Source organism: Podarcis muralis, chromosome 1, assembly GCF_964188315.1.
Source record: "Podarcis muralis chromosome 1, rPodMur119.hap1.1, whole genome shotgun sequence".
NCBI classification, from domain to species: domain Eukaryota; kingdom Metazoa; phylum Chordata; class Lepidosauria; order Squamata; family Lacertidae; genus Podarcis; species Podarcis muralis.
Window position 1 is genome coordinate 124,186,790 of NC_135655.1, and position 27,406 is coordinate 124,214,195.

Genomic DNA, 27,406 nt, shown 5'->3' on the forward strand with positions numbered 1-27,406 from the left:
CAGCAGAGCTATTTCCCATACCACATAGCTTTTGGGAACTGAGTGAAGAGTTGCTGGAGACTAAAGTGGAAAGGTATAAGGCTCAAATAGGAAGGGTGATTATTATTTTCTCTCATCCCCCCCCCCCTTTGCTTAATACCCAGCCTGATGAAGAGCTCTGGAGAAGCCTGAAGGCTTGGGCGCCATTTTGTGACATTCTTAAAGTTATTGCCCTGCTTTGTTCTTTGGGGTGTTATTTACCATGTTCTTTAAACCTTGTAGCACTTGCAGATAAAATCTGAAGAAGAAGCTGACAAGCAGAGTTCGTCTGTATTCCACTTTTGCACCCGGGGCTGAAGGAGAGAGGATAATTTCTTCAAGAATTAGCCTGCAAGCTTCATTCAGCATCTCTTCATCCCAGTTGCTGGGGGGAGAAATAATACAACCAAATAAGTTTATTTTAGCAAACGATAGATATGTATATGCAGAGTTTTGAAGGGGTGAGGAGAAAAAGGTTTCCAAATGCGTTTATTAAAGTGACTTGAGTTTGCCACAAGAAAACTCAACAGATGGGATTTCATTTCAGGTTTCTCAGGAACTGATAAATAATATTATTCAAAATTGGTCCTTTCTATGGTGGGAAAATAGATTGCATAATATGAACCAGTCACAGCTAATTTTAACATGGAAGAACAGGACATTGGTGCTGGTGACCCAGCCTACATCATCCACAGTGTGCATTAGGAACATATGGATAAAACACTTAAAGTCGTTGATCAGAACAATCAGTTTCTAACAGTGACCAGTCAGATAAGATGCCTTGAGAAACTCACAAGCAGGATATGAAGATGTACATAGGTCATGACTTGACTAATAAGGAATGATGAAGTTAAGATTTGTGTCATAATAATAATAATAATAATAATAATAATAATAATAATAATAATAATTTATACCCCACCCATCTGGCTGACTTTCCTCAGCCACTCCAGGCAGCTCCCAATTGAGTGTTTAAAACAATACAGCATTAAATATTAAAAACTTCCCTAAATCTTAACCCAAATACATAAGAGTGTGGAAGGTTTTGTTTTATTTAACATGGTGTTTTCATGTTGTAACCTGCCCTGGAACCTTAGGGAGAAGGTTGGGTAATAAATGAAAAAATGATTGAATGATCTTGCCGCAGTTCAGGGAACTGAATTACATGACATCTAGTCCCGCAATTCCCGGGAACCACAGAATGAAAGAAAATCCTAGAAAACTGATATGTATAATTGTGCTCTTAAATTTTATCCCAAATTCATATTCACAGAAATTGCAATTCTTCTCCACTTCCACTCCAGCGTGGTTTGGTGAAATGTTGGAGAGGTGCTTTTGTTTGTTAGTTTCTAAGAGCAGCATTCTGACATGATATAAAACAATTTTGAAATGAAGACATTTGCCCACCTTTTTTTAATAAAAAAGTTTTTCATTACTACTTGCAGACAAGGTTTAAGTACAGAGAGAGTTTAATTTTCCTAGCTTCTAGATTCTGCCCCAAACTCCTCCAAAAGCAAGAAACAGCTATTCCTATATAATGTGAAATGGTACAGTCAATGTACCTTCCAATGAGCTTCTGACAGGTATTTCTTGCGCTCACTGTGGTAGGACCAATGCCACCATATAAAATAGCCATGTCCTCGATGACACCAGTGCCTGGTTGGAAAAGGACTCTCATTGAAGAATTTGTCACAGACAATGCATTTTTTCGTCGCTCAGCCTGCCGGAATGCTGACACAAATTCATCCTGGCAGATGCAAGAAGGAGAAATTGGGTTATTTTACTGCCCTCATCATGCTAGTAGCTGTAGGGTGACATTATACGTAAAGAGCCTTCCGTGAAACAGTCAGTAAGGGTCAAATTACATGTTACATTATTCGTGGTTTTTATAAAAAAGTGTAGTTACCCTTGCCACTTTTATTTTGGAAGGAAATAACATGTGCAAAGCTTCAGTCTGGAATGTGTTCCCAATCTGGGCCCTGCTCCTGTTTCCCTCTGAAAACCGCTCTCTTCACAGGCAACTGTTTGCCCTTAAATGTGTACAGTTTACTACAAGAAACACATTCAGGAGTAAAACAGCTGACAGGGGAGAATTTTGTTGTGGGACATTGCAGGGCCCTGATCTAGATCAAGGATCTATTCCAGACTGGAGTCCCAAAATTGATTTTCTTCAAAATAGAAGTGGCCAGTTTAAGAATGCTTTTTAAAGGCATGTGAACAATGTAATGTGTAATTTCACCCTGACAGATTGTCACCTTCAATCATCATACATATATGTGCCAAACAATAGACTACATCATAAACTCGCTGGGAAGATGTTGCCATCCTAGCTCATGTATACATAGGGCAATGCACATGTAAAAAGGTAAAGGGACCCCTGACCATTAGGTCCAGTCGTGACCGACTCTGGGGTTGCGGCGCTCATCTCGCTTTATTGGTCGAGGGAGCCGGTGTACAGCTTCCAGGTCATGTGGACAGCATGACAAAGTCGCTTCTGGCAAACCAGAACAGCGCACGGAAATGCCGTTTACCTTCCTGCCAGAGTGGTACCTATTTATCTACTTGCACTTTGACGTGCTTTTGAACTGCTAGGTTGGCAGGAGCAGGGACCGAGCAACGGGAGCTCACACTCCGTCACAGGGATTCAAACCGCCGACCTTCTGATCAGCAAGTCCTAGGCACCCGCGTCCCAATGCACATGTGGTTGGTTGTTAATATCCATGTATTTAAAGGCATGGTAGATTATGATCTACCGGTAGATCGCAGGGGTGTTCCAGGTAGATTGCTCAACAACTCTGACCACCCCTTCCCAAAAAAAGATCAACAACTCTTGGCAATGACAATAGGTAGATCATTACCAGTTGTTTTTTTTTAGTGGGAGTAGATCACTGTTTCTTGGGAGTTGGAGATGCCTGATATAAACTATACTTCCTATCAAACTCAACCTCACTTGGTTGTTGTTTTATTCTTGCTGTATAGGAGTGGATTAAAGAAGGGAGTTGATAACTCTGGCATCACATGGGCCATTCAGCCATCCAAGAAATCTGGATATCATTCATCTACAGCAGCCTTTCCCAGTCTCCAGATGTTTTGGTCTACAGTTCCCATCAGCACCAGCCTGGTGAGGGATGAGAGTTGTAGTCCAACATCTCAAGGGCATCAGGTTGAGGAAAGCTGCTCAAGAGAGATGGGGACGGCACTGTGGCTGCTTACTAGTGAAGGAAATATTACTCCCCATGGCACATATGCAATCAACACTGCTCACAGGTTTAGCATATTTTTGTAGTTCTTCAGAAACCTGCAATACCTATGTGCCCAGTGGGACAAAAGTTAATGAGTGTGCACATCGAGACATGCTAGAGGAATTTGTTATATGCAAATTCTAGTAAGAAATAAACTGATCTGAACTTTCCAGAGCTAATATAGAATCATGGAATCATAGAATTGTAGAGTCGGAAGGTTGAATCCAAGTGAGAGCGAAAGGGACTCAAGAGTTACAATTTTTTTAAAAAATGTTGGTCTCTCTGTTCCCAGACCCCTGAATATATTTGGAGAAGATCACCCATTTTATTACCGGTAAATGCAGCTTTATTGACTGTTTTCAATGCATGCCTTTTATGTATTGGCATATTGATTTAGTGAAGTATGACTATTTTGTCCTGTTTGCGAAATTTGTGTAGGATTTTAATTGTTATACGGTGTAGGCTATTTGAGGTGTCAATTTTCTAACTGAAAACCAGATGATAAATATAATAAACAAATAAATGAGCAACAGGGAGCAATGTGTCTTTCACCAATCCCTAGGTAATTTACATGTGATTTTTTACTGGTAGATGAATATTTGGAAATATGTTGCCTCTCTCTCCAGCAATGTGTTGACGTGTCATTTATGGACCTGCATGGACTAATTTATGTTGAGATTTTGATACAAATATTGTCTTGCCCAACGTAAGTGTTCCATGGTGCAGAAAGCATCTTGTGTTTGGAGGGGTGGGGAGGAAAACATACAGACACAAACAAACAAACAAACAAACAAACAAACAAACAAACAAACAAACAAACACACAACTTACTTCCTTGGAGAAAGGGATAAAAACAGAGACTATGACCTCTCTTGGTGAAAGGTCTGCCTGTGGCAAGCCTGCAAGGAATTCATCATTCAAGGGAATCTGCCGTGATCCATCTGATAGAGGAAACAATAGTCTTTAGAGAATGAGCTCCTAACAGATACTGATTTTATCTGTCCCATGCAAGAGAAAATTACCCCTGCATCTATTCAAGCTCTGAGGCAGAACTGGCCCTCTTCAACGGCTGATTTACCCAACAGAAACGTTTGTATGAAGGGTGCTGACAGCTATAAATAATTCTAGCCATTTCAGATGCTCCCAATTTGTAGCCAAGGTAGTATTGCTCAGAACTTTGCAAGATCAAACCTGCACACTTGTCAGTTGGCATTTGTCGTTGATAAATACAATGGACTTCCACTTGTTTATTATTATATATTGTCTTCCTGGGCAATATTATATATCATAGACTTCATGTAATAATACACCACCCTGCATTTTGCCATTGTAACAGAACATCAGTTAGTAGGTTTCCTCTCTCTCTCATCATAGTCATAAGAGCAAAACGGGGAAGGAGAGTAAGGATTCTGCAGTCTCCCAATGACTTCTGATATTAGGACATGATTTTATTCCCACCCCCTCCCTACTATTATGAAATTGAATCACATCCACACCATCCATTTAAAGCATTCTTGTACCGCTTTAACAGCCACGGCTTCCCTAAAGTATCCTGGGAGCTGTAGTTTGTTAAAGGTGATAGCTCTGATAGGGGTCTCCTAATACCGTATTTTTCGCTCTATAGGACGCACTTTTCCCCCTCCAAAAATGAAGGGAAATGTGTGTGCGTCCTATGGAGCGAATGCAGGCTTTCGCTGAAGCCTGGAGAGCGAGAGGGGTCAGTGCACACTGACCCCTCTCGCTCTTCAGGCTTCAGGCAGCTATCCGCAAGCCTTCGGAGCACTCCAAAGGCTTGCAGATAGCAGCCTACAGCCTGAAGCCCAGGGAGCACAGCGCCAACTCCCGCTGCACTTCTGGGGCTTCAGGCAGCTATCCCCCGACCCAGCTTCCCCCGACCCAGCCCCGCGGCTAAAAGCGAAGCCGCGCGCAGACTCTCCCGGCTGGAGAGGTTGCGCGTGGCTAACAAGGAAGCCAAGACAGCCAGTGGGATGGATCCAGCCTTGGCTTCTTTGCTCTTTGGGGCTGGGGGAGGAATAATTTCCCGCCCTTTATTCCCCCCCTAAAAACTAGGTGCGCCCTATGGTCCGGTGCACCCTATGGAGCGAAAAATATGGTAATTCTCAGCTCAATCAAGAAACAGGTAGTTCACAGTCCCTAGAACATGGGTAGGTAAACTAAGGCCCGCAGGCCGGATCCAGCCCAATCGCCTTCTAAATCCAACCCATGGATGGTCCGGGAATCAGTGTGTTTTTACATGAGTAGAATGTGTGCTTTTATTTAAAAAGCATCCCTGGGTTATTTGCGGGGCATAGGAATTTGTTCATTTCCTCCCCCCACCCAAAAAAATATAGTCTGGCCCCCCACAAGTTTTGAGAGACAGTGGACCAGCCCACTGCTGAAAAAGTTTGCTGACCCCTGCCCTAGAATATAGGATCTATGTTTACCAATAAATCATTGGAAAATACTTACTGTACTAGATGCTATGTTACTGTTGATCAAAGTGTCTAAAGCTTTCTTATTAACAGTTTATAAGAGCAGAAAAAGTTCCTAGTCAGTTGATTCGCTCACCATTTGTATTTGTAACTGTTATTTCATTGTGTACATTTTTATCAAACTAAATGTACACAATGAAATAACAGTTACAAATACAAATGGTGAGCGAATCAACTGACTAGGAAGGTCCGTGTAGTTAAAGCCATGGTTTTCCCAGTAGTGATGTATGGAAGTGAGAGCTGGACCATAAAGAAGGCTGATCGCCAAAGAATTGATGCTTTTGAATTCTGGTGCTGGAGGAGACTCTTGAGAGTCCCATGGACTGCAAGAAGATCAAATGCATCCATTCTGAAGGAAATCAGCCCTGAGTGCTCACTGGAAGGACAGATCCTGAAGCTGAGGCTCCAAGACTTTGGCCACCTCATGAGAAGAGAAGACTCCCTGGAAAAGACCCTGATGTTGGGAAAGATGGAGGGCACAAGGAGAAGGGGACAACAGAGGACGAGATGGTTGGACAGTGTTCTCGAAGCCACAAACATGAGTCTGACCAAACTGTGGGAGGCAGTGGAAGACAGAAGTGCCTGGCGTGCTCTGGTCCAAGGGGTCACGAAGAGTTGGACACGACTAAATGACTAAACAACAACACCCAGTGCAGAAATGTATGCAACCGGAGACATTGCCTTTTACCTATTGATACCAGATTGAGAAGCGCATTCCCAGCAGCCAGGACGGGGTTCAGATCCCAGGTTGACCCTCTGCTCACAATATGTCCTCCTAAAGACTAATGGACAATGATATCACTGTTACTACTACTAAATTGGGTATACCTATATTATCATTAATTATATCCTTTATTTATTATTTCTTAAAATTTATACACTGCTTGATTGTAAAAACAAAAAACAAAACCCTTCAAATGGTTAAAAAACAACAACTCAATTTTCCCTCTCAAAGGATTCTGGGCGCTGTAGTTTGCTGGTCACAGAGTTACAATTCCTAGTGTCCCTTAACAAACTCCAGTGCCCAGAATTCTTTGAAGAGGGATATATGCTTAGCATGTGTTTTAGAGGTATCGTATTTTTCGCTCTATAGGACGCACTTTTCCCCCTCCAAAAATTAAGGGGAAATGTGTGTGCGTCCTATAGAGTGAATGCAGGCTGCACAGCTAAGCCCAAAGGCAGAACAGGGAGACGGAGCGCTGCGCTAACTTGGGGATGGCTGCACAAAGCCTCCGCAGGGCAGATGGATGCCTTCACCCCGCTGCTCTGCGGAGGCTTCAAAGGCTGTGCTCCGAGGGCTTCAGGCAGCTATCCGCAAGCCTTCCGAGCGCAGCAGGAGTTCTGCCTGAAGCCTGGAGAGCAAGAGGGGTCAGTGCACACCGATCCCTCTTGCTCTCCAGGCTCCGCTTCACTGGAGAGGCGCTGCACAGTTTCCCCTCTCTGCGCAGCGCCCCTTCAGCGAAGCGGGAGGAGAAATGGAAGGGGCTCCATTTCTCCTGCCGCTTCGCTGAAGGGGCGCTGAGCAGAGAGGGGGAGATTATTTTTTTTCCTGTTCTCCCCCTCCTATGGTCTGGTGCATCCTATGGTCCGGTGCGTCCTATAGAGCAAAAAATACGGTATATTGTGTATGCAGCTGGATTCAAGCCCTGGATCTTAAGCCAGCAATGTTTTAAAAATCATTATTTATTTAAACAGGAGAGTGGTGGGGACGGACAAACTATGCATGTCTTGTTTTCCTTACTTTTTAAAATGAAAACCGGCTTTGGAAAACTGAGATTAACAACAGAGGAAAATGATGTAGAGACAACATCAATGGGATATATAACTCTTATGGGATGTGACTGCTCTGTGTGCCTTGGTACTAATGAGGCATTTGAGTGCTTCCCTTTGTCCCTTAAAATAAGAGACTTGCAAATCTTTCCACTGACTTGTTGTCAGTAAGAGAGTTGGGACTTTTTGTTTTTTTGTGTTTTTTTGTTTTTTTTAAATTTTATTAAGTACAAATTAGAAAACATACATATTTACAACAAAAGAAAATACAAAAGAAAAAGAAAATACATATAACCAAGAAATACATATAACCAAGAAATCTCCGCAATCTTCGCGGAGCTCTGGCCCAATGGTTGCCAGTGGCTTGATTTGAATTAATTTTATAATGAATGATTTTAGAGTGTTTGTTTGTGCTGTACTTTTGTACTGTTTTATTGTTGTTAGCCGCCCTGAGCCCGGCTTCGGCTAGGGAGGGCGGGATATAAATAAAATTTATTATTATTATTATTATTATTATTATTATTATCATCATCATCATCATCATCATCATCATCATCATCATCATTATTAGTGGCACCCACCCTGTGGAACGCCCTCCCACCAGATGTCAAAGAGAAAAATAACTACCAAACTTTTAGAAGACAGCCCTGTTTAGGGAAGCTTTTGATGTTTAATAGGTTATTGTATTTTAGTGTTTTGTTGGAAGCCGCCCAGAGTGGCTGGGGGGACCCAGCCAGATGGGCGGGGTATAAATAATAAATTTATTTTTATTTATTATTATTGTTGTTGTTGTTGTTGTTGTTATCTGTACCTGGTCAAAGGAAGCAAAGTGGGAAACCTACCGCCAAATTCCTAATTTGTTCTCCAGCAAGGGTCCTCAGTTGCTTCAACAGCACACCATAAATCTTTGATTTTTCCATTGGGAGTTCTGGGACGATGGTTAATAGGAAGTCCCTCAGTTGGGCAAGATGGACTGCTGCACCGATCAAGATCCCTGGAACCAAGTAATTTTCACAAGGGGGATGGGGAGAGCACAAATGAGCATTTTTAAAGAGCCACACAGTCCGCAGGCAGAGTTGGTGTTTGTCATGATAAGGGGCAGCAAATAACTGATAAAGTGGTACCTCGGGTTAAGAACTTAATTTGTTCTGGAGGTCCATTCTTAACCTGAAACTGTTCTTAACCTGAAGCACCAGTTTAGCTAATGGGGCCTCCCGCTGCCGCCGGAGCATGATTTCTGTTCTCATCCTGAAGCAAAGTTCTTAACCCGAGGTACTATTTCTGGGTTAGCGGAGTCTGTAACCTGAAGCACCTGTAACCTGAAGCGTCTGTAACCCGAGGTACCACTGTATATGCAATCCAGTGCATGTCTAAAGGTAAAGGTAAAGGGACCCCTGACCATCAGGTCCAGTCATGACTGACTCTGGGGTTGCGGCGCTCATCTCGCTTTATTGGCTGAGGGAGCCGGCGTACAGCTTCCGGGTCATGTGGCCAGCATGACTAAGCCGCTTCTGGTGAACCAGAGCAGCGCACAGAAACGCCGTTTACCTTCCTGCCAGAGCGGTACCTATTTATCTACTTGCACTCTGACGTGCTTTCGAACTGCTAGGTTGGCAGGAGCAGGGACCGAGCAACGGGAGCTCACCCTGTCGCAGGGATTCGAACCGCCGACCTTCTGATCGGCAAGTTCTAGGCTCTGTGGTTTAACCCACAGTGCCACCCGCGTGTCTACTGAGTAGTAAATCCAAATGGGTTAAGTGGGGCTTGCCCCCAGGTGAGCATGTATAGGGTTGAAGCCAGACATAGTTGGAGGAATTTACTAAGCCAGTGGAATATACATCAGCTAAAGCTAGGCAAGTGTAAATTACCTCTATTTCAAACTCTGTTCAGGAGCAGCTCTACTGCTGGCTGAGCTAGCCTAAGTCAGGGAGAGTGGAAACAAGCCTTTAAAATAAAGTTTTGTTTGCAACACCCTTTTTGCTGGCGTAGGTTCTGCCGGGTTGCCAGGTCATGTGACAGAGCTCAGTGGAGTTAGGATCCACCATTAATCCTCCCACAACTACCCAATAACACCTGTTTTTCAGAGTTTCTGCCAGAGTAGGATCTACCAGTCTCACCTGAGCTAGCTGATCCATGGTGAGAGTTTTATTCCAGGGGATCTCCAGCTGATCCAGGATCTGGGGCTCACACCAGCATAGCCTGGTTGCACTAGGAACCAGCTGACTAAACAGGATCCTAACTCCCTCATCCTAGTGAATCTTGGGTTTGTATTATCTCCTGCCTTATAAACCATGCAAATAACGTCAAAATAACAGGTGAAACATTGCCTGCTAAATATGTATGCAAATAATAGGTGAGAAAATGGTATCTCTAAGATGTGTGCATCCATCCATCCAGACACAATGGCCCCACTCTAGCCAAAGTCAATAAGGGCAGAGTCCTATTGAAATCCATATTGTTTTAAAGCTAGCCACAACTAGTTCCATGATTGCTATGGGACAATAGGTCTATCCTTCAACGTATGAAGGCAATACCTTATTCAGTGAAGCCCACGAGTTAAGAATTATCGCTTGCCTATATTCATATTGGCAATGCATACGCTGTTTATCATTGTAGTACAGTACATTCAGAAGAAGAAGAAGAAGAAGAAGAAGAAGAAGAAGAGTTTGGATTTGATATCCCGCTTTATCACTACCCAAAGGAGTCTCAAAGCGGCTAACATTCTCCTTTCCCTTCTTCCCCCACAACAAACACTCTGTGAGGTGAGTGGGGCTGAGAGACTTCAGAGAAGTGTGACTAGCCCAAGGTCACCCAGCAGCTGCATATGGAGGAGCGGAGACGCGAACCCGGTTCCCCAGATTACGAGACTACCGCTCTTAACCACTACACCACACTGGCTCTCTGTCTTCAGTACAGTTTATCGCCAACCAAAGAGCTAAAACACTAATCCTCAATGTTGGCCCCAGTGAATGCTTAGAGACGTACCGTTGTCTCCAACTTCAGTAACATGCAGATCTGGGATCCTAGTAGGATGAAGGAGAATGGGATGATAGACAGAAAGAAGTTTCATATCAAGTCCTAAAAGGGACAAAATCACAATGAGATATCAGAAAGATAAAGCAGGACTACAAGCAAGGTGGCAGAAACAACTTTTGGGGGCACCAGCCCCCTCAAATATTTTATTGGGGGAGGGCAAAGGGACCTCAGCCTCTAGGTGTTGGCTCCAATCAATGCACACTCTATATCTGTCACATCCAGTCAGTCCCTCAAACTAGGTTAGAATCACATTTTTAACAGCCTCATGCACTAAAAACAACGCACACCCCCTGCAAGTTTAAACCTAGCACATCAGCTTGTATGTTTCTCCCCAATGAGCTAATTTTGTATGTACAGGGAGATTTTGTTTTTTACACAGCAGGCATTCAAAAATCAGATTCCATACCTGCCGTCTACAGTATTACAGTCCATTCTACCAATTCTGAATTCTGCCACACCATTCTGCTTCATACAGCAGTCTCCTCACTATTAGAGTCACCTCATATCACCAAATTTAGCCTGAAGTGTTCTGCGTGATCCATGAACCAACTCAATACATTGACAACTGCTACACCAGGCTTCTATTTCCAGTGATATTACTAATACGGTCAGTTGCCTAGACCAGGAATAGCCAGTGCATTACCCTCCAGATGCTTGCTGGCATACAGCTCCCATTATCCCTGGTCATTGGTCATCTGATACATCTGGGGGCACCATGTTGGTGACCCCTGCTCTAGATATAGTCGTATGCATGTATATAGATGTATGTCAAGTTTTGGTGTCAAGCTGGCAGCTTCATTTTATCTTAAACTTTCAGTAGCTTTCCTTGCAGATGTTGCCTCATGCTATGCACACTTTGATCACGTCCGCACTATATTTTCAAGGCACATGTCTTCTCCCAAAGAATGCTGGGGACTGTAGTTTGTTAATGGTTCTGGTAATTGCAGCTTTACAGTTCCAAAGAATATTTGGAGGAAACCATGACTGGTAAAGTGGCATAAAGGTAAAGGTAAAGGGACCGCTGACCATTAGTTCCAGTCGTGGCCGACTCTGGGGTTGCGGCACTCATCTCGCTTTATTGGCCAAGGGAGCCAGCGTACAGCTTCCGGGTCATGTGGCCAGCATGACTAAGTCGCTTCTGGCAAACCAGAGCAGTGCATAGAAATACCGTTTACCTTCCTGCCAGAGTGGTACCTATTTATCTACTTGCACTTTGACGTGCTTTCGAACTGTTAGGTTGGCAGGAGCGGGGTTCGAGCAACGGAAGATCATCCCGTTGCGGGGATTCGAACCGCTGACCTTCTGACTGGCAAGTCCTAGGCTCTGTGGTTTAACCCACAGCCATTCACAATTCTATGATTTGTGTGACCTCTGGGCTGATTAGCAGGGCTGCATTTACATACCTACACTTGTATTTCCTACAACAAGAGGTGCATCTGGGTAGTTGGCTTTCAGGTTGACAAGCTCTTGCAGAGACACGGGAGAAATCCAGGTGGTTCTCTCTCCATTGAAAACCAGAGTTTTTCCTTTGCTCTCTTCGGCCAACCTCTGTGAGGAAAAGCAACATGGATAGAGTATTGCACAATGATGAACAAAATGCAAACATAGCTGTTTCAGGGAGAACCAAGCCCTCTTTAATCCTGAACCACACCTTACAGTTAAGTGTTAAGCACTCTTCCCAGGATAGCTTTGTAAGAAACTATTGTGTTGGTGTTGTTTTGTGCATCCACAACACAGAGGAGATTACATTTACGGTAATTTAAAAATTGCAAGAATTTCTGGCTTTAAAAAGAAGTGTGTAAGAAAAAACCAGAAAATAATTTTCAGAGAGTTTCCACAGTGTTGATAAGGGGGACAAAGTGGCAGCGATAGAAAAACTTCACAGAGATGTGAAGTTGCTGTCTTTTTATACTATAGTAATGAGGACTAGAGTAGAGACATCACCTTGCCAACAAAGGTCCGTATAGTTAAAGCTATGGTTTTCCCAGTAGTGATGTATGGAAGTGAGAGCTGGACCATAAAGAAGGCTGATGGCCAAAGAATGGGTGCTTTTGAATTATGGTGCTGGAGGAGACTCTTGAGAGTCCCATGGGCTGCAAGAAGATCAAACCTATCCATTCTTAAGGAAATCAGCCCTGACTGCTCACTGGAAGGACAGATCCTGAAGCTGAGACTCCAATACCTTGGCCACCTCATGAGAAGAGAAGACTCCCTGGAAAAGACCCTGATGTTGGGAAAGATGGAGGGCACAAGGAGAAGGGGACGACAGAGGACGAGATGGTTGGAGAGTGTTCTTGAAGCTACCAACATGAGTTTGACCAAACTGCGGGAGGCAGTGGAAGACAGAAGTGCCTGGCGTGCTCTGGTCCATGGGGTCACGAAGAGTCGGACACAACTAAACGACTAAACAACAACAACAAAGAGGACTGAAGTCCATGATGAGCAGGCAATTGGGGAAAATAACCCATTCATCCTTCTGGCAAACCCAGTGAAGGAGGGATGCATTTTCAGGGGAGATCTGGTAAGCAGGTGAGGGTCGGGTAAGTGTGTTAGGGTTGTATGGGGAAACATAACCCCGAGTGAGTGCTTAGAACCCACTGGAATCTTGCCACCACTCAGCAAATATTAGGGGTGGCATGCAAACTTTGTAACAATATGCAAACACACACACACACACACACACACTTATACAGTCTATTGTAGACTCCTTCACAACAGGCACGAACAAATTTCTCCTACCATTAGTTCAGGAGGAAATATATAATCCTGGGTTGGGTCAATGGGATGAAATCTTTCAGGCTTGCATAGACCTGAGCACATCTATAGGAAAAGAAAAGAAGGCTTAATATTAGCATGCACGCGAAGTGGGAAAGAAGGGTATAATATACCACTAGCAGTGGCCAAAAATGTGGGGCCCATGAGCCCATATTTAAAGTTTTTTTAAGGGAGTGCTGTAGGCGACACCCCCATCTGGTTACTTCTCTCCCCACTCCCCTTGGACCCAAATACAGACATAAGGAGACAAAACTCAGTCACACACATATTTGCTGTTCAAAATAGTATTGGCAAAAGTCAGGCCCAGGAGAATTAAAATGGATCTTCCTGAATTTGCAACGTCAAATTAAAGCTTACAATGGCAGGCAGCATAGTAAAAAACAACAACAACAGAGATCTTGTGTTTACGAGCAAGTCAAAACCATTGATCCAAGGCACAGATCTTCATGAACAACAAAAGCACCAACAAATCCCCAAACACATCTGTGGCCATTAGAGGTGATCTGTGCTTCGGTGATGGTTTTGAGGGGATGCTTTGTAAACATTACAAGGATTTGCATGATTCAGAAAAGTGAGCAATTTGGTTGTGAAGCAGACCTCCATAGACAATGCAGATCAGGCGTATGTTCAGCAGGCCTCAAATTGGGATTGATAGGATATAAAATCACATTGTGGATGACCTTTGTTTGGACAATGTCACCATCATTTAATCATTTGGAACATAACATGCTCTACTCTTCTTCTTCTTCTTCTTTGTAAACGCATTAGAAAAGCATTTCTCCTCAAATCGCATTAATCCTTATTTTAAAACACAAATAACCAAAGCTCTTTACAGAGTAGTCCACTGCCAATTGAAGATTTTGCTTAGCAAACAACCAGATAGTTAAGCAGGTTTAGAGCTTCCTCTGCAATGTTGCACAAGGGTGTGGTGATTATATTTCACTGTTGTGTAAGAAACACAAGCTCCATTTAAACCATTCTTGACCTTCACACTCATCACAAAGCTGATGAAAGGATTATGAAGATGGCATAAATCCTCTTTGCCAAAACTTGCCTTATTGCAAAACAGTATTAGAAGAGTAGAGGGAAATGCTGACAACCGAAAATGTTTCCACTCACCTATCACGTTACACGTCCTGTGTACATACCCACTGCAGGTCAGAGCTAGTCTAATAAGATTTAACTTGGGTGAATGAGAAGGTAGCTAAGCCACCTCACCCTCTGAAAGCGATGTTTTTACGTTCCAAGTTTTACAGATCTGGCTTCTCCCTTCTAGGATTACCAAATGCTCCAGAGACTCTCATTAGACCTCTGAAGCATGATTTAGCAAGTAAAATTGCACTCCCTGTGTGTGTAGGATTTTGGGGTGTATCGATCAGTGCAGACAGGGAGCGTTAATCCTCCTCTCCCATACTGTGACTCCAACCCCTAGTACTCTCCTGTGTGACAATTAAGCTTAGAAACTGTTGGCAGGAGCCACTGCGGGACTTTTTTCAAACCTAATTGTCACCTGGAAAGGTAGGCACAGGAGGGGAGGTTGTGTGGTGCCCCACAGCCATGGAACATTTGAACACAATACCATCAACCCTCCCTGCCACAACTTTGCAAAATCGCATTAAGCTTGCACTGCGTCTGAAAGATGGATCCAGTTCTCACTAAACGTCAGAGGAATTCTGGCAGTTCCAGTGAACTGGCATTTTGTACTGTTTAATGTGGAACTACAGTTTCTCCTCTGGGTAGAAACTCTGTGATCCTGGGTTGACCTGAATAAACTCCTGGGTTGGAGAAAGATTTACTACTAATTACTTCCCAGCATTCTCCCTGCTCAGGCTTGCGCCCCGGGGAGATCACTTCAGTGCTACTAACTTCACCCCCGGAGGTTCACTCCATTGTTGCTCGAGACAGACAGGTGCCAACTTTCTGTCAAAACACTGCTATTTTTCTGGGAAATTATGTTCCCTTTCAGAGTAGGGCTGGGATTGCTCTGAAGCTTGCTCCCATCTGGCAAGATGGTGCTTTGAAGGATGGATCGGCATCTACGTATTTCTGAGCTCAGTCACATTCTGGGATATTTGTAAAATCTCTCTCTATTGTTGCTGGTTCCTCGGACTTCATGTGACTCTGTAAAGCAGGGCTGGGGAACTGTAATGGAAGATTTATAGATAAGCGTAGTGTACACAGAGTTAGGGCCCCCTGCAGCTTAGCCCACCCCCAATAGTTGGTATCCATTCTTAACTGAGTGAATACCTTTGAAACGTAACTACAAACAATGAATTGTCATTGTTGAGTTATAGCATTTTAGTTTGTTGTGTTGTGTTGTTTCCATTCTTCGTTTCTCCTATTCCCCGTTTGAAGTCAGGGAAGGATGTTCCACTAGGGTGTGAAGGCTTTCTTCAAGTGGAAGTTTTAAACACCAAGATAAACTCACTGGCACTTGTGTAAAGATTACACACGTTCAATCATTGTGTGATAAATGTGGGAATTAGAAAGTGGTCGCTTACCCGGTTTCCTTCTCTGGAACACGAGTGTTCCTCTTTCCCTTCTTTCTCTTTCCCTTCTTTCTCTTTCCCTTCTTTCTCTTTTCCTTTTTTCTCTTTCCCATCTTTATCCATGCAGCATTTCCCACTCCCTGCCAGCGGGCAGGATTCCTAAAGAAAGAATTCATTCAATAGTGCTTCAGAGGGTTATCGCATTCCAAGCAATGCATACAAGTTTTTAAGGCTGCAAGGTGAAGCAAGCCCTGTGGAACACAGCCAGATCCTTTATATTTTTATTTGTGGCATTTACACCCAGCCCTTTAGCCCCAAAGGCTATCAAGCGGCTTAGAAAATACTAAGAGAACTTTTGAGAAAACATGCATAGGTTTGCACTTGTAAAATACGTGTTTAGATGTTTGTCGTATTTATATTCTTACATTAATACCCTACCTTTCTTCCATCAGGGAACCCGAGTGGCATCCACATGGCTCTGAAGAAGTCTCTCAACCGAGCACTGAACAGATTCAGAACTGCTTAGCTACAGTAAAATGGTAGCTTCATGTGCCTTTAGATCAGGCATAGGCAAACTCCAGCCCTCTAGATGTTTGGGACTACAATTCCCATCATCCCTAGTTAACAGGACCAGTGGTCAGGGATGATGGGAATTGTAGTCCCGAACATCTGGAGGGCTAGAGTTTGCCTATGTCTGCTTTAGACCATATCCTGGAATGCCCCCCCCCAACAGGTCATTGCCAGATTTCTCCCAGAAAGGGTAAATCCAGATTAACCAGGGATGAGGAGATGAGGAGAGCCTGACAAGGACATTAGGTAGACTCTGAAAAGTGTGCGTGAGGAGCACCAGCTCTACAAGATATACCCCTCCCTAGAAGCACCCTCCAACTCATGTTCCTCAACAAGTAAAGGTAAAGAGGCCCCTTAAGTCCAGTCGCGGATGACTCTGGGGTTGCGGCTCTCATCTCGCTTTACTGGTCAAGGGAGCCGGCGTTTGTCCACAGACAGCTTCCGGGTCATGTGGCCAGCATGACTAAGCCGCTTCTGGCGAACCAGAGCAATGCACGGAAACGCCATTTACCTTCCCGCTGGAGTGGTACCTATTTATCTACTTGCACTTGACGTGCTTTCGAACTGCTAGGTTGGCAGGAGCAGGGACCAAGCAATGGAAACTCACCCCATTGTGGGGATTCGAACCACTGACCTTCTGATCAGCAAGCCCTAGGCTCTGTGGTTTAGACCAGTGTTTCCCAGCCTTTTTTGGGCAAAGGCACACTTGTTTCATGAAAAAAATCTCGAGGCACACCACCATGCCAGATGGGGAAAGGTCACTTTTTACTTATGTAAAAAAAATATTAAAAAAAATAGTAACAGCATAGAAGGTAATGGTTAGGTTAGCATCCCTCTTCCAAATATGCTAGGTTTTTATTTGCAGGGACTGTTCTACATGGGAAAGCATTCAGCACTGTCATTCTCCCATCTGCCATCTGAATTGGTACTATTCTGGGTCAACTTACTCTGCTGCATGTGTAGATGAAAATGGCACCAAGTGTGGGGGAGGGGGCAGAACAGGTTTCAGTTACAGGATATTAAGCATACACGTACTTCAGATTGAACTGGTTGCTTGCTTTGCAAGTTTTCATTTCCCAAATGAATGCCTTGGCAAGCGCAATACCTACCAGGCTCAACGCTGGTCTCACGCTGCCGCTTCCCGCGCTCTCAAGGAGCCGGGAGGAGGAAGGCGTGAAGGGAATCCCGAAGGCGCGAAAACCTCGCGCATGCGCAGGCCTTCCGCCTGCGACAGCCCAGTAGGCCGGCCGAAGCGAGCGGCGATGGGATGTGGGAGGGAGCTCGCTCGCCGCCCCGCGTGTGCCTATGTGGGGCACGTTACAGCCCCGTGACGTCAGCGCCATGCAGGCAGCCAGGCAGGCAGACCTCTCCTCGCCGCCGCCACCCCGCCTCTCGCCGCCCCCGCCTCCCTCCAGGCAACATCCCGCGGCACACCAGGCAACGTCTCGCGGCACACTAGTGTGCCGCGGAACACCGGTTGGGAAACACTGGTTTAGACCACAGCACCACCCGTGATATTCACTAAATACCATCCAGAGGCATGGTATTGGAGGTGATAGACAGCCATCATGACTAGCAGCTATTGGTAACCTTATCCTCTGTGACTTTACCTAATTCCTTCTTAAGGCCATCCAAGTTGGCATCCATCTCCACATATTGTGGTAGTGAAGAGGGAATAATACACACTTTCCCTTAATCTTCCACCATTCAGCTTTTGGGGATGACTCTGGGAGACAGAGAGAGAGCCCTGACCACTGAGACCAAGCAAAATTTTATATCCCTCTATCACGTCACTTTGGCGAAGGGTCAAAAGTGCCCCGTGCCTTTGTGTATACCAACAAATAGCAATTTTAACACAGTATTATTTGTTTTTTCTATTTGTTTCCCTTACCGGAGAGAAAGCACTGAAGCTGTCAACTATAGGTCTGTATCCTGTGCAACGGCACAAATTGCCTGGAAGGAACGATCAGACAGAGATAAATAGATCAAAGCTGAGCCTACTGAGCCATCAGCAAAATGCATGTGCATTTCAGAAATGGTCCTTCAGAGCACATAGGCACCAGACGACACCAAACAACAGAGCAACACAAAAGTATATGGTAAGTGTTCTGCTACTAACTAGGGATGGGTAAACTTGTCAATTTCAGTCCCACCCATTTTCTCATTTTCCCATTTTTCCGTGTTCTGCATTTAAGCATCAGTTTGTGATTATTATTTTGTTAAGTCCCCGTGAAAATTCATCAGTGCTTAAGCATGAATTTCTCCTAAATATATACATTTTTGCAAAGAAATTTTATTGAATATAATGCATTTTTAAATGTTATCTTCACTTATAATTACATTTTTATGCATACTTTACTCCAGTACATGCATTTTTGTACACGCCACTTGACTGGAGAACTGCATTCCAAAATTCAGAGAAGCGTGAATTTCAAAAGATGGCTGTGTTTCGGGTTGTGCATTGTTTCAGAAAGTGCGAATTAGGTAAATTCTCCTTTAAATGTGAACTGATTTGACTCTCTCCCCCACCCCTACTCTTAACTAAGCAATTTTACAAGACATTCAAATAAAAACAACAACAATTTTTATATATCAGTTTGGGGGGGAAATATATTGAGAAAGCCAGCCTACCATCCAGACACGCAGTTATCTGATCCATGGTAGGTTCGGGGTTATTTCTCAAGAGCGAATACATAGACATCACCATCCCAGGAGTGCAGAAGCCACACTGGGAACCGTGGCACTTTGCAAGCCTTTCCTGGAATGATAATACATATCTAAATGGATAGTCCATACAAAGAAACATTGACTTCTAGAGTATCATCCTACCTTTTCCTGATTTCCTTTGCCCCCTTATTATTACTATTACTCAGTAAAGTTACTAAAAAATGCATCCTGTGCCCAAATTCATGGCTGTAGCAAAGGGCAGAAGCGGCAGGAGAAGTTTTGAAGTGTCAATTGTAGCTTTTGTTCTTTGACATGGGGCACTCTGTCCTGGCTCCTGCTAACAAACTCTGCCCCCCACCCCATTAAAATTTGCTGAATCAGAAGCATTAAGTCTCATTTAAAGGGGGTGGCACCATTTGACAGCAGCCTGCTGTACAAGGATTAAGCAAAAGCTTTCCCCATCCTTCTATATCCATGCTATCTGTAGCTAACGTAAAGGTAAAGGGACCCCTGACCATTAGGTCCAGTCGTGGCCAACTCTGGGGTTGCGGCGCTCATCTCGCTTTATTGGCCAAGGGAGCTGGCGTACAGCTTCCGGGTCATGTGGCCAGCATGACTAAGCCGCTTCTGGTGAACCAGAGCAGCGCACGGAAACGTCGTTTACCTTCCAGCCAGAGCGGTACCTATTTACCTACTTGCACTTTTACGTGCTTTCGAATTGCTAGGTTGGCAGGAGCAGGGACCAAGCAACGGGAGCTCACCCCATCGCAGGGATTCGAAGCGCCGACCTTCTGATTGGCAAATCCTAGGCTCTGTGGTTTAACCCACAGAGCCACCCGTGTCCCTAGCTGGCGACATTTTTGGAGGAGGGCCAGTGACCAAGCTGGCAAAGTCCCAGACAGTCACAGGCCAAAAAGAAAAAGAAAAAAGTTCTAGAAATGGGTGGTCCATTCTCAAAAGCTTGATTCATAATTTGGCTCTGCTACTGACACCATGACAACTACTGTTACTACTACTACTACTAATAATAATAATAATAATAACAACAACAGGAAGAAGAAAGCAGCTTGGTTGCAATCTGTTTCAGATCCTGCCATACCCTTGGTGAAGTCATTGATAGCATAACAGGGTCCCAATCATTCCCCAAGTTCCATCTCCTATTTTCTGTTTTGGCTGCTGTGGCAGATATTATGGCAGCAGCAGATTTCTTCTTCCTTCCCTTTTTTTTGCAGGGAAATGCAATTTCCCCAGGGTCGCTGGCACACATGCCAACGGAAGGAGGGTGGGAGGGAAGGAAGGCTGTAACGCCAACAGCCGGATAAGAGGAACGGAGAGGGAAAAGTGAGGATGGGTGAGAGATGAGACAGTAGGGATGTGTTTTAATTTGTTGGAACCCGTCTAGAGTGGCTGGAGAAACCCATTCAGATGGGCGTCATATAAATAATAATTATTATTATTTAGAAGCTCTCCTCCAGATTGTCCAAACCCAAACTGGCCCAAGAAGAACAATGGGGCTGCAGTGCTTGCCTTGGACCAGAGGCAAGCAATACAGGCCACCAGGCTTTTTACATATTCTGAAACTCGGGCAAAGTGAACTTGGGCAACATCTCTTATTTTACTCTCACCTGAATGGGATGGAGCTTGGTTTTTGTAGTTCCAACTCCTTCTACGGTAGTTACTGCAGCGCCATACAACTGGCATAATGGAAGCAGGCACGAGTTGGCTGGATAATGTCTTTGAAATGTAAAGGAGAATTTTGAAGACTAAATCACGTTTTTCCAACCCACTAGGGCTATTTTTAGCCATGGATGGTCTCGGGGCTAGCACAGTCCAATATGCAGCACTGGACACCAGAACTCGAAATGGTTGCTCCCCACCCCAACCCATTCTTTCCCAAACTGCATTCTCCATTAACCTATGTATATCAATTGAAAGGTGTGACAGTGACGTAGAGCTGGTCTTCTTCAACCTTCCTTGGGTGCCCCGGGTGTTAGTAGACTACAATTCCATCATCCTCAGTCAGCATGGATGATGGAAGTTCTAGTCCAGGGTTCAGCAATGTAATAGCTGTCAACTTTTCCCTTTTTTAAAAGAAAAATCCTATTCGGAATAAGGGAATTTCCCTTTATAAAAGGGAAATGTTGACAGCCCAGGAGCCGGATGCAGCCCACGAAGACCATTTTGCCGGCCCACAAGCTGCCCGCAAACCGAGCTGCTTGCTCAGCAAGTCCGCAGGCAAATCCTGTGCAGGTGCGATTTCCAGCATCTGGGCATGCGCAGAAGCAATTTCTGGCGCCATGGACATGCGCAGATGCAATTTCCGGCATCGCGCTGCTCCAGTCCGGCGCACCGACGATCTCCGTGGGAGTGATCCAGCCCATGGCCGGTAAAGCTTGCTGACCCCTGTTCTAGTCCAACAACATCTGAGGGCCCAACACCCAAACGGAGGACCCCTGAAGCCATGCACACCCTTTAACTTAGAAGCGCATTCAAAACACATCGTTTCCCTCAAAGGATTCTGGGCCCTCACAGAGTTGCAATTCACCACCGTCCTTAACAAGCTACAGGGCCCAGAATTCTTTGAGGGAAACAAGGTGCTTGGAATGGGTTTTAAAGGTATGGCATGTACACAGGTAAAGTGCTGAGGAAGGACCGCAATCACCCCTCAAAAACTCGCATGGGGGAGCAAAGTTAAATTCTGTCCATGGCAGCAGCCTAGTTGAGCAGGGCCTTGATGTTCTGAGGAGAAAAATTACGCCCTGCAGGGCCCTTAACCCTTCATGGCCGCTGTTATGTACTGAGTTGAATAGGATCCAAAATGCATCAGTCTGATTGGTCCTAGAACAATGCAGCAGTATGATTGGTCTGCAGGAGCCACCCAATCTGGCTCCAGATGGAAGTGAATCCACAACCTGATTGGCCTACAGGAGAATTCCGGAATTGGCCAATCACGTGCAGCCCATTGTGTAAATAATGTATATAAAGCAGATACTTTGAGGGGACATTCATTCCTCCTCACCACTAGGAGCTGAATAAAGAGTATGAAATCCACTCTCGACTTTGAGTATATTTCAGCCGCCAATACTCCTCTTCCCTTCAGAGTTTGCCGCTCATCACCCCCTGCTCCCTTCCCTGTCCCCTGTCGGTACCACAGTCGAGTCTGAAGCAAGTTAAAATGGAGGCAAAATGGAGTCTGAAGCAAGTTAAAATGGAGGCTGACAGCCTCTAGGTATCCAGCAGGTCTTTTTTGCACATTTCTGACAGATGCTCTTCTCAGCTGTCAGATCAAACAACAATTCCTGTGGTTATTGTGGGAAAGCCATATATGGCAAGTGATTTTTTTTTAAAAAATGACATCAAGTTTTGGTGCTGTTATCCTTTCCATTCCTTAAGGATACCGTATCTTCTTGGTGTCTGGGTTGTATGTCGATATCATCACTGTGCAAGCCCCGCAGCCTCCAATTCCACAGCCATACTTCGTTCCTGTGAGGCAGACTTGTAGTTACAGTGGAGGGTTAAGGGAAAAAAGTGCTGACTCATTGTTTAATACAATGGTACCTCAGGTTACATACACTTCAGGTTACATACGCTTCAGGTTACAGACTCCGCTAACCCAGAAATATTACCTTGGGTTAAGAACTTTGCTTCAGGATGAGAACAGACATCGTGTGGCGGCAGCAGGAGACCCCATTGGCTAAAGTGGTGCTTCAGGTCAAGAACAGTTTCAGGTTAAGAACGGACCTCCAGAACAAATTAAGTACTTAACCCGAGGTACCACTGTATCTGGATTCCCCTCACCCCACCCCGCATGACGTCTTTCACATTACTTTTTATTTCCTTTATGGGGTGGAAGAGAAAGAAAATAAATGAAGAGAAGGCACTTTATCAAGATGATAGCGAAGTTTGAGAAGACATTTTTTATTAAAAAAACAAACCCTACATTTTAATGAATATTTTTAATTTAACTTTTTATGTAGCCAAAGGCACCATCTGCACTATACATTTAAAGCAGTATTGTACCACTTTAAACTGTCATGGCTTCCCCCAAATGATCCTGGGAACTGTAGTTTGTTAAGGGTGCTGAGAGTTGTTAGGAGACTCCTATTTCCCTCAGAGAACTACAGTTCCCAGAGTGGGTTAACAACCCCTCTTCTCAGAGAACTGTAGTTTTTTGAGGGGAAATAGAGGTCCCTTAAATAGGGCTCCCTCTGGGAACTGTAGTTTTTAAAAAGGGAAATAGGGGTCTCAACACTCTTAAACTACAGTTCCCATGATTCTTTGGGGGAAGTCATGACTGGTTAAAGTGGCATTATCCTGCTTCAAATGTATTGTGCAAATGGAGCCTAAGACTGAAATAATATGCACTGACCCGAGAGTGGGACTTACTTAGGCGTACATATGCATAGAATTGTGCTGTAACTATTGCTCTGTTGTAGTTTCTTCTGAAATTCATATTTATGTATGGTTTGTTTTGTTTCATGTGACATGTCATGTGCCTTTGTAGTTTAGTGATTGGCTGGACTGAGGTAATCAACAAATCACGTTTGAGAAAGGGTGCTCGGTTCACACATAATGTCAAACCATAATCAAAACAAACCTAGGTTTGTAAGTCAACAACAAACCATAGTTTAATAAACCACGGTTTAATGTTATGTGCAAACCAGAAGTCCTTGCTTTTGAAAAGCCAAGAGGGACAATGCAGTAGAGCAGTAGAGAATGTAGCACCAAAGAGATGCTGTTCCTCCTTGTGGATGCCAATTCACCTTAGCTAGAGAAAGCATCCATAGCAGGGCACCAATATCAGAAGGAAAACTGCAGATCTTTTGCCCAAGTAGCCCATCCCTTGGAACTGGGGCCGGCCCTCCCATGAGGCAAACTGAAGCAGCTGCTTTGGGTGGCAGAATCCCATGTACTGGCACCCCTGCAGGTGCCCTGCCTGTCCCTGCTGGGGTCATGTGGTTGTGGCTGTAGCTTCCGGTGAGATCTTGTGAGATCTCTGCAAGAGATCTGCAAGATCTTGTGAAATCTTGCGAGTGCTCTCTGGAAGCCACCACTACCACACAAGCCTTGTAAGTGAGGCTACACAGTAGCTTCCCATTTCACCTGAGGGGGAGCAAAAGGACGCTGCTCCTGTCTGGAACTATTTCCATTCATGGGATAATTACTGGAAGTGTTAACACTTCTGCTTATTCTTACTTCAATTTCATGCTGATTTTCTGTGAACCACTGTCCAAACAAGAAAAACAGGCTTGCTCCATTAAAATGTATGACTGCAGAGATTAATCTCACTTTATAAATTGACTTTTGCTTTGCAATATCCTATGCCCCAGAGTGTTTCCAAGTCCTGGTAAAATATTATTTGCAAACTTTTCAATTATGTAGACTCTAGAGCAAGGGTCAGCAAACTTTTTCAGCAGAGGGCCCACTGTCCCTCAGACCTTGTGGGGGGCTGGACTATATTTTTTTTTGGGGGGGGGGGAATGAATGAATTCCTATGCCCCACAAAAAGCCCAGAGATGCATTTTAAATAAAAGCACACATTTTACTCATGTAAAAACACCAGGCAGGCCCTACAAATAACCCAGAGATGCATTTAAATAAATGCATTTAAATAAAAGCACACATTCTACTTATGTAAAAACACGCTGATTCCCGGACTGTCCACAGGCCAGATTTAGAAGGCGATTGGGCCAGATCCGGGCCCCGGAACACTAAGTTTTAGTAAGTTTCTAGTTCTACAATATCTATTTATTTTTCCAATGCATGCAAAATCGAATTGTGGAATAGGATGCTTCTAGACTAGGACTTGTAAAAAAAACCTTAAGAAACCTGTTGCCAAAGTATAAGATTTTTTCACAGAAAATGTAATTTTGGCACGTGTTTTCATAGCTGGTTGTACAATGGAGAGTAGAAAAGGATATGTTCTACAGTGTCCAGCATATTCAAAGAGCATCCACAATGGCTATCATTTCTGGGGATGTTTAAATATCTGCCCTTGACAAAAGCTGAGGGGGAAATGTTCAGTCGGGCTAACATAAAGGCCCTGCGTTGGACTGGAATTATTAATTCTGAGATATAGGTGACCCTGTTATCTGTTGTATTTAAACCACAGAACTTGGGGGAGTAAATTATATTTACAGCTGACTTGATGTTTTGTTTTTCAATGTTCCTTAATCTGGTTTGAATATTGCCATAAATAGAAACCAGAGGCCTTTCTCCTGGGCATAGTTGACCAATCAGTGTTAAAGAAGGATAGAAATTTCTTTATGTACACTACAACAGCAGCAAGAATACTTATTGCAAAGTATTGGAAGACACAAGATTTACCCACTCTGGAAGAATGGCAGATGAAGGTGATGGACTACATGGAGTTGGTGGAAATGACTGGTAGAATCCGAGACCAGGGAGAAGAGTCAGTGGAAGAAGACTGAAAAAAATTTAAAGACTATTTACAGAGATACTGTAAAATTAATGAATGTTAGAATGATGTTGGATTGAAATTAAGTGGTTTCTAGCTAATGGTATAAAAGAATATGAAAAAATGGTTTTTTTATAAGTAAAAATTTAATGTTATAATAATTTAAGATTTAAGATCTGGGTAGAATAAAGAGGGAAAGAAACTGCTGAGCTAATAAATTGAACTGGAATACAAAAAAGGGAGGTACGAGGAGGTCCGGGAAACAAGTAAATGAAAAATAATGTGATGAAAGGATTGATTGTTTTTAACTATTTTTACTTTGTATTTTTCCTTTTTCCTTTTTCTATTTTGTAATATAAAAACCTTAATAAAAATTTTATAAAAAAAATATGAATATTGCCATAAATATATTGCTTACTTGAATTATACAAGGGTTCCAAGTCAATACCAATATATCTGATTTTGCTATGTAAGAGGTGGAACCATCTGGATTTAGAAGAGTCCCTAAGTAAGTCAGTTTGCAGAGTCGAAGGTTGGCAACAAAAATGGCAACGCAACCAGTATTTTATAGTGCTAGTTCTATACCTATACCCAGTTCTGCATACCTCTCATACTTGATTGAACATGGGAGCCCCAGGATACGTCTCAATAAACTTTTCAAATCGGTAACAGAATAGTTATGCAACGCAAGAGCTCTAAAAGGATACGCCCCTTTCTCAGGTAATTAAGCAGCAGTTCTTCAGGATCAGCAGATTTCTCTATCACCTGCATTAGAAAGGAGAGTCGAGAAACCAAAAAATACACCTTGCTTAAGAGGATTACCTATGCTTTTGATGAGAGGAATTAATATCACATGCCGCTTTTCTTCAGTTTCTCTTATTCAGATACAACAATGCAGGTCTTATCAAACCACAGGGAAACTGGAACTTGAGTTCAGCTACTTGGGTTGATGGCATCCCAGGCCTTTACTCTGCATCTAGAGTGCTCCCATTGCATCTTTTGAAATCTCGATTTATGCCTTGATTTATGATGGGAACCATTTTGGGGAGCACTTGCATACCGGAGAAACTTTAAAAAGATTTGGAATCCAAATCCTTCTCCCTTATTTGCATTTAGTTTTATTTGGATCCAACATATAAGGTTTGTAATATTTTTTTTTCTTTTTTGGAAGTTCTGCTTAACTATGATGTATTTCTAGAGAACAAGGCAGAAGAGTAATAAAATATATGAATGGATGAGTACTGTTATGAATTTGTGGGTGCCAGGCACCTGTAATTCCTGGATCCAGGAAGTGTGAGAATTTAATCAAGGCTTGAAATGTAAAAATGGGTGCCAGACTCTTAATCCTGGGACCCAGGCAAACTTCCTCATGAGGCCCAGGTGATGGGTCATTAAAAGAACGAAGGAAAGGTAATGGGCCATTAAGAAAGCAAGGAGAGGGGCGGTGTGCCAGATAGCAAATGACAGCAACTCAGAGTTAGTTAGAATACAAAGCCAGAGTTTGATGTAGAGTTTTTGGAGCTGTGATGTAAACTAGAAATACAGCGGCAGGTTCGAAAGCCAGAGGCAGATTTCTGTTTGATTTCTGCTTGAATCCAAGGCTGCAGCTATGGGAGTAGTAGGACACTCTTGGGGTGTTAATGTTGTGAACCCCTCCATCGTAGGCTAAGGTTGTATATATGTGTAAAGAAACCATATGTCATAAAGACACCATATTCTCTGTTGTGCCTCATTTCCAAAAGGAAACACAAACCCTGGGCAAGTGCTTCGAACCTCTGGAATCTCTCACTGCTCAGAGATTGGGGTGGCATGCAACAATATTCTATAGCAGCTGAAGGGAACCTTTGGCCCTCCAGATGTTAAAATTAATGAACTTAAATGTTAGTTGAATGCCACCCACTATTTTCCTCTTCTTCTGATAATAAAAAA

The 27,406-nt window shown here is 43.7% G+C and overlaps 1 protein-coding gene across 2 annotated transcripts in view; it reads right to left on the reverse strand.

The window, feature by feature from the left end:
- The window catches only part of LOC114607773 (aldehyde oxidase 3-like), a 71,392-nt gene that overhangs the window by 41,994 nt on the left and 1,992 nt on the right, over positions 1–27,406 (reverse strand). Inside the window, exons 2-15 of one of the 2 annotated variants that reach the window (XM_028751214.2) lie at positions 26,185–26,242; positions 22,458–22,554; positions 20,685–20,793; positions 19,024–19,150; positions 18,284–18,345; positions 15,835–15,981; positions 13,298–13,378; positions 11,962–12,106; positions 10,508–10,600; positions 8,365–8,516; positions 6,441–6,534; positions 4,092–4,201; positions 1,581–1,765; positions 241–403 (exon numbers count right to left, since the gene is read on the reverse strand). In XM_028751214.2, the coding sequence (XP_028607047.2) occupies positions 241–403; positions 1,581–1,765; positions 4,092–4,201; positions 6,441–6,534; positions 8,365–8,516; positions 10,508–10,600; positions 11,962–12,106; positions 13,298–13,378; positions 15,835–15,981; positions 18,284–18,345; positions 19,024–19,150; positions 20,685–20,793; positions 22,458–22,554; positions 26,185–26,242 (1,623 nt within the window). Of the gene's footprint in view, positions 1–240; positions 404–1,580; positions 1,766–4,091; positions 4,202–6,440; positions 6,535–8,364; positions 8,517–10,507; positions 10,601–11,961; positions 12,107–13,297; positions 13,379–15,834; positions 15,982–18,283; positions 18,346–19,023; positions 19,151–20,684; positions 20,794–21,688; positions 22,327–22,457; positions 22,555–26,184; positions 26,243–27,406 lie in introns of those variants that run through there. The other variant, XM_028751222.2, reaches the window with a different exon arrangement.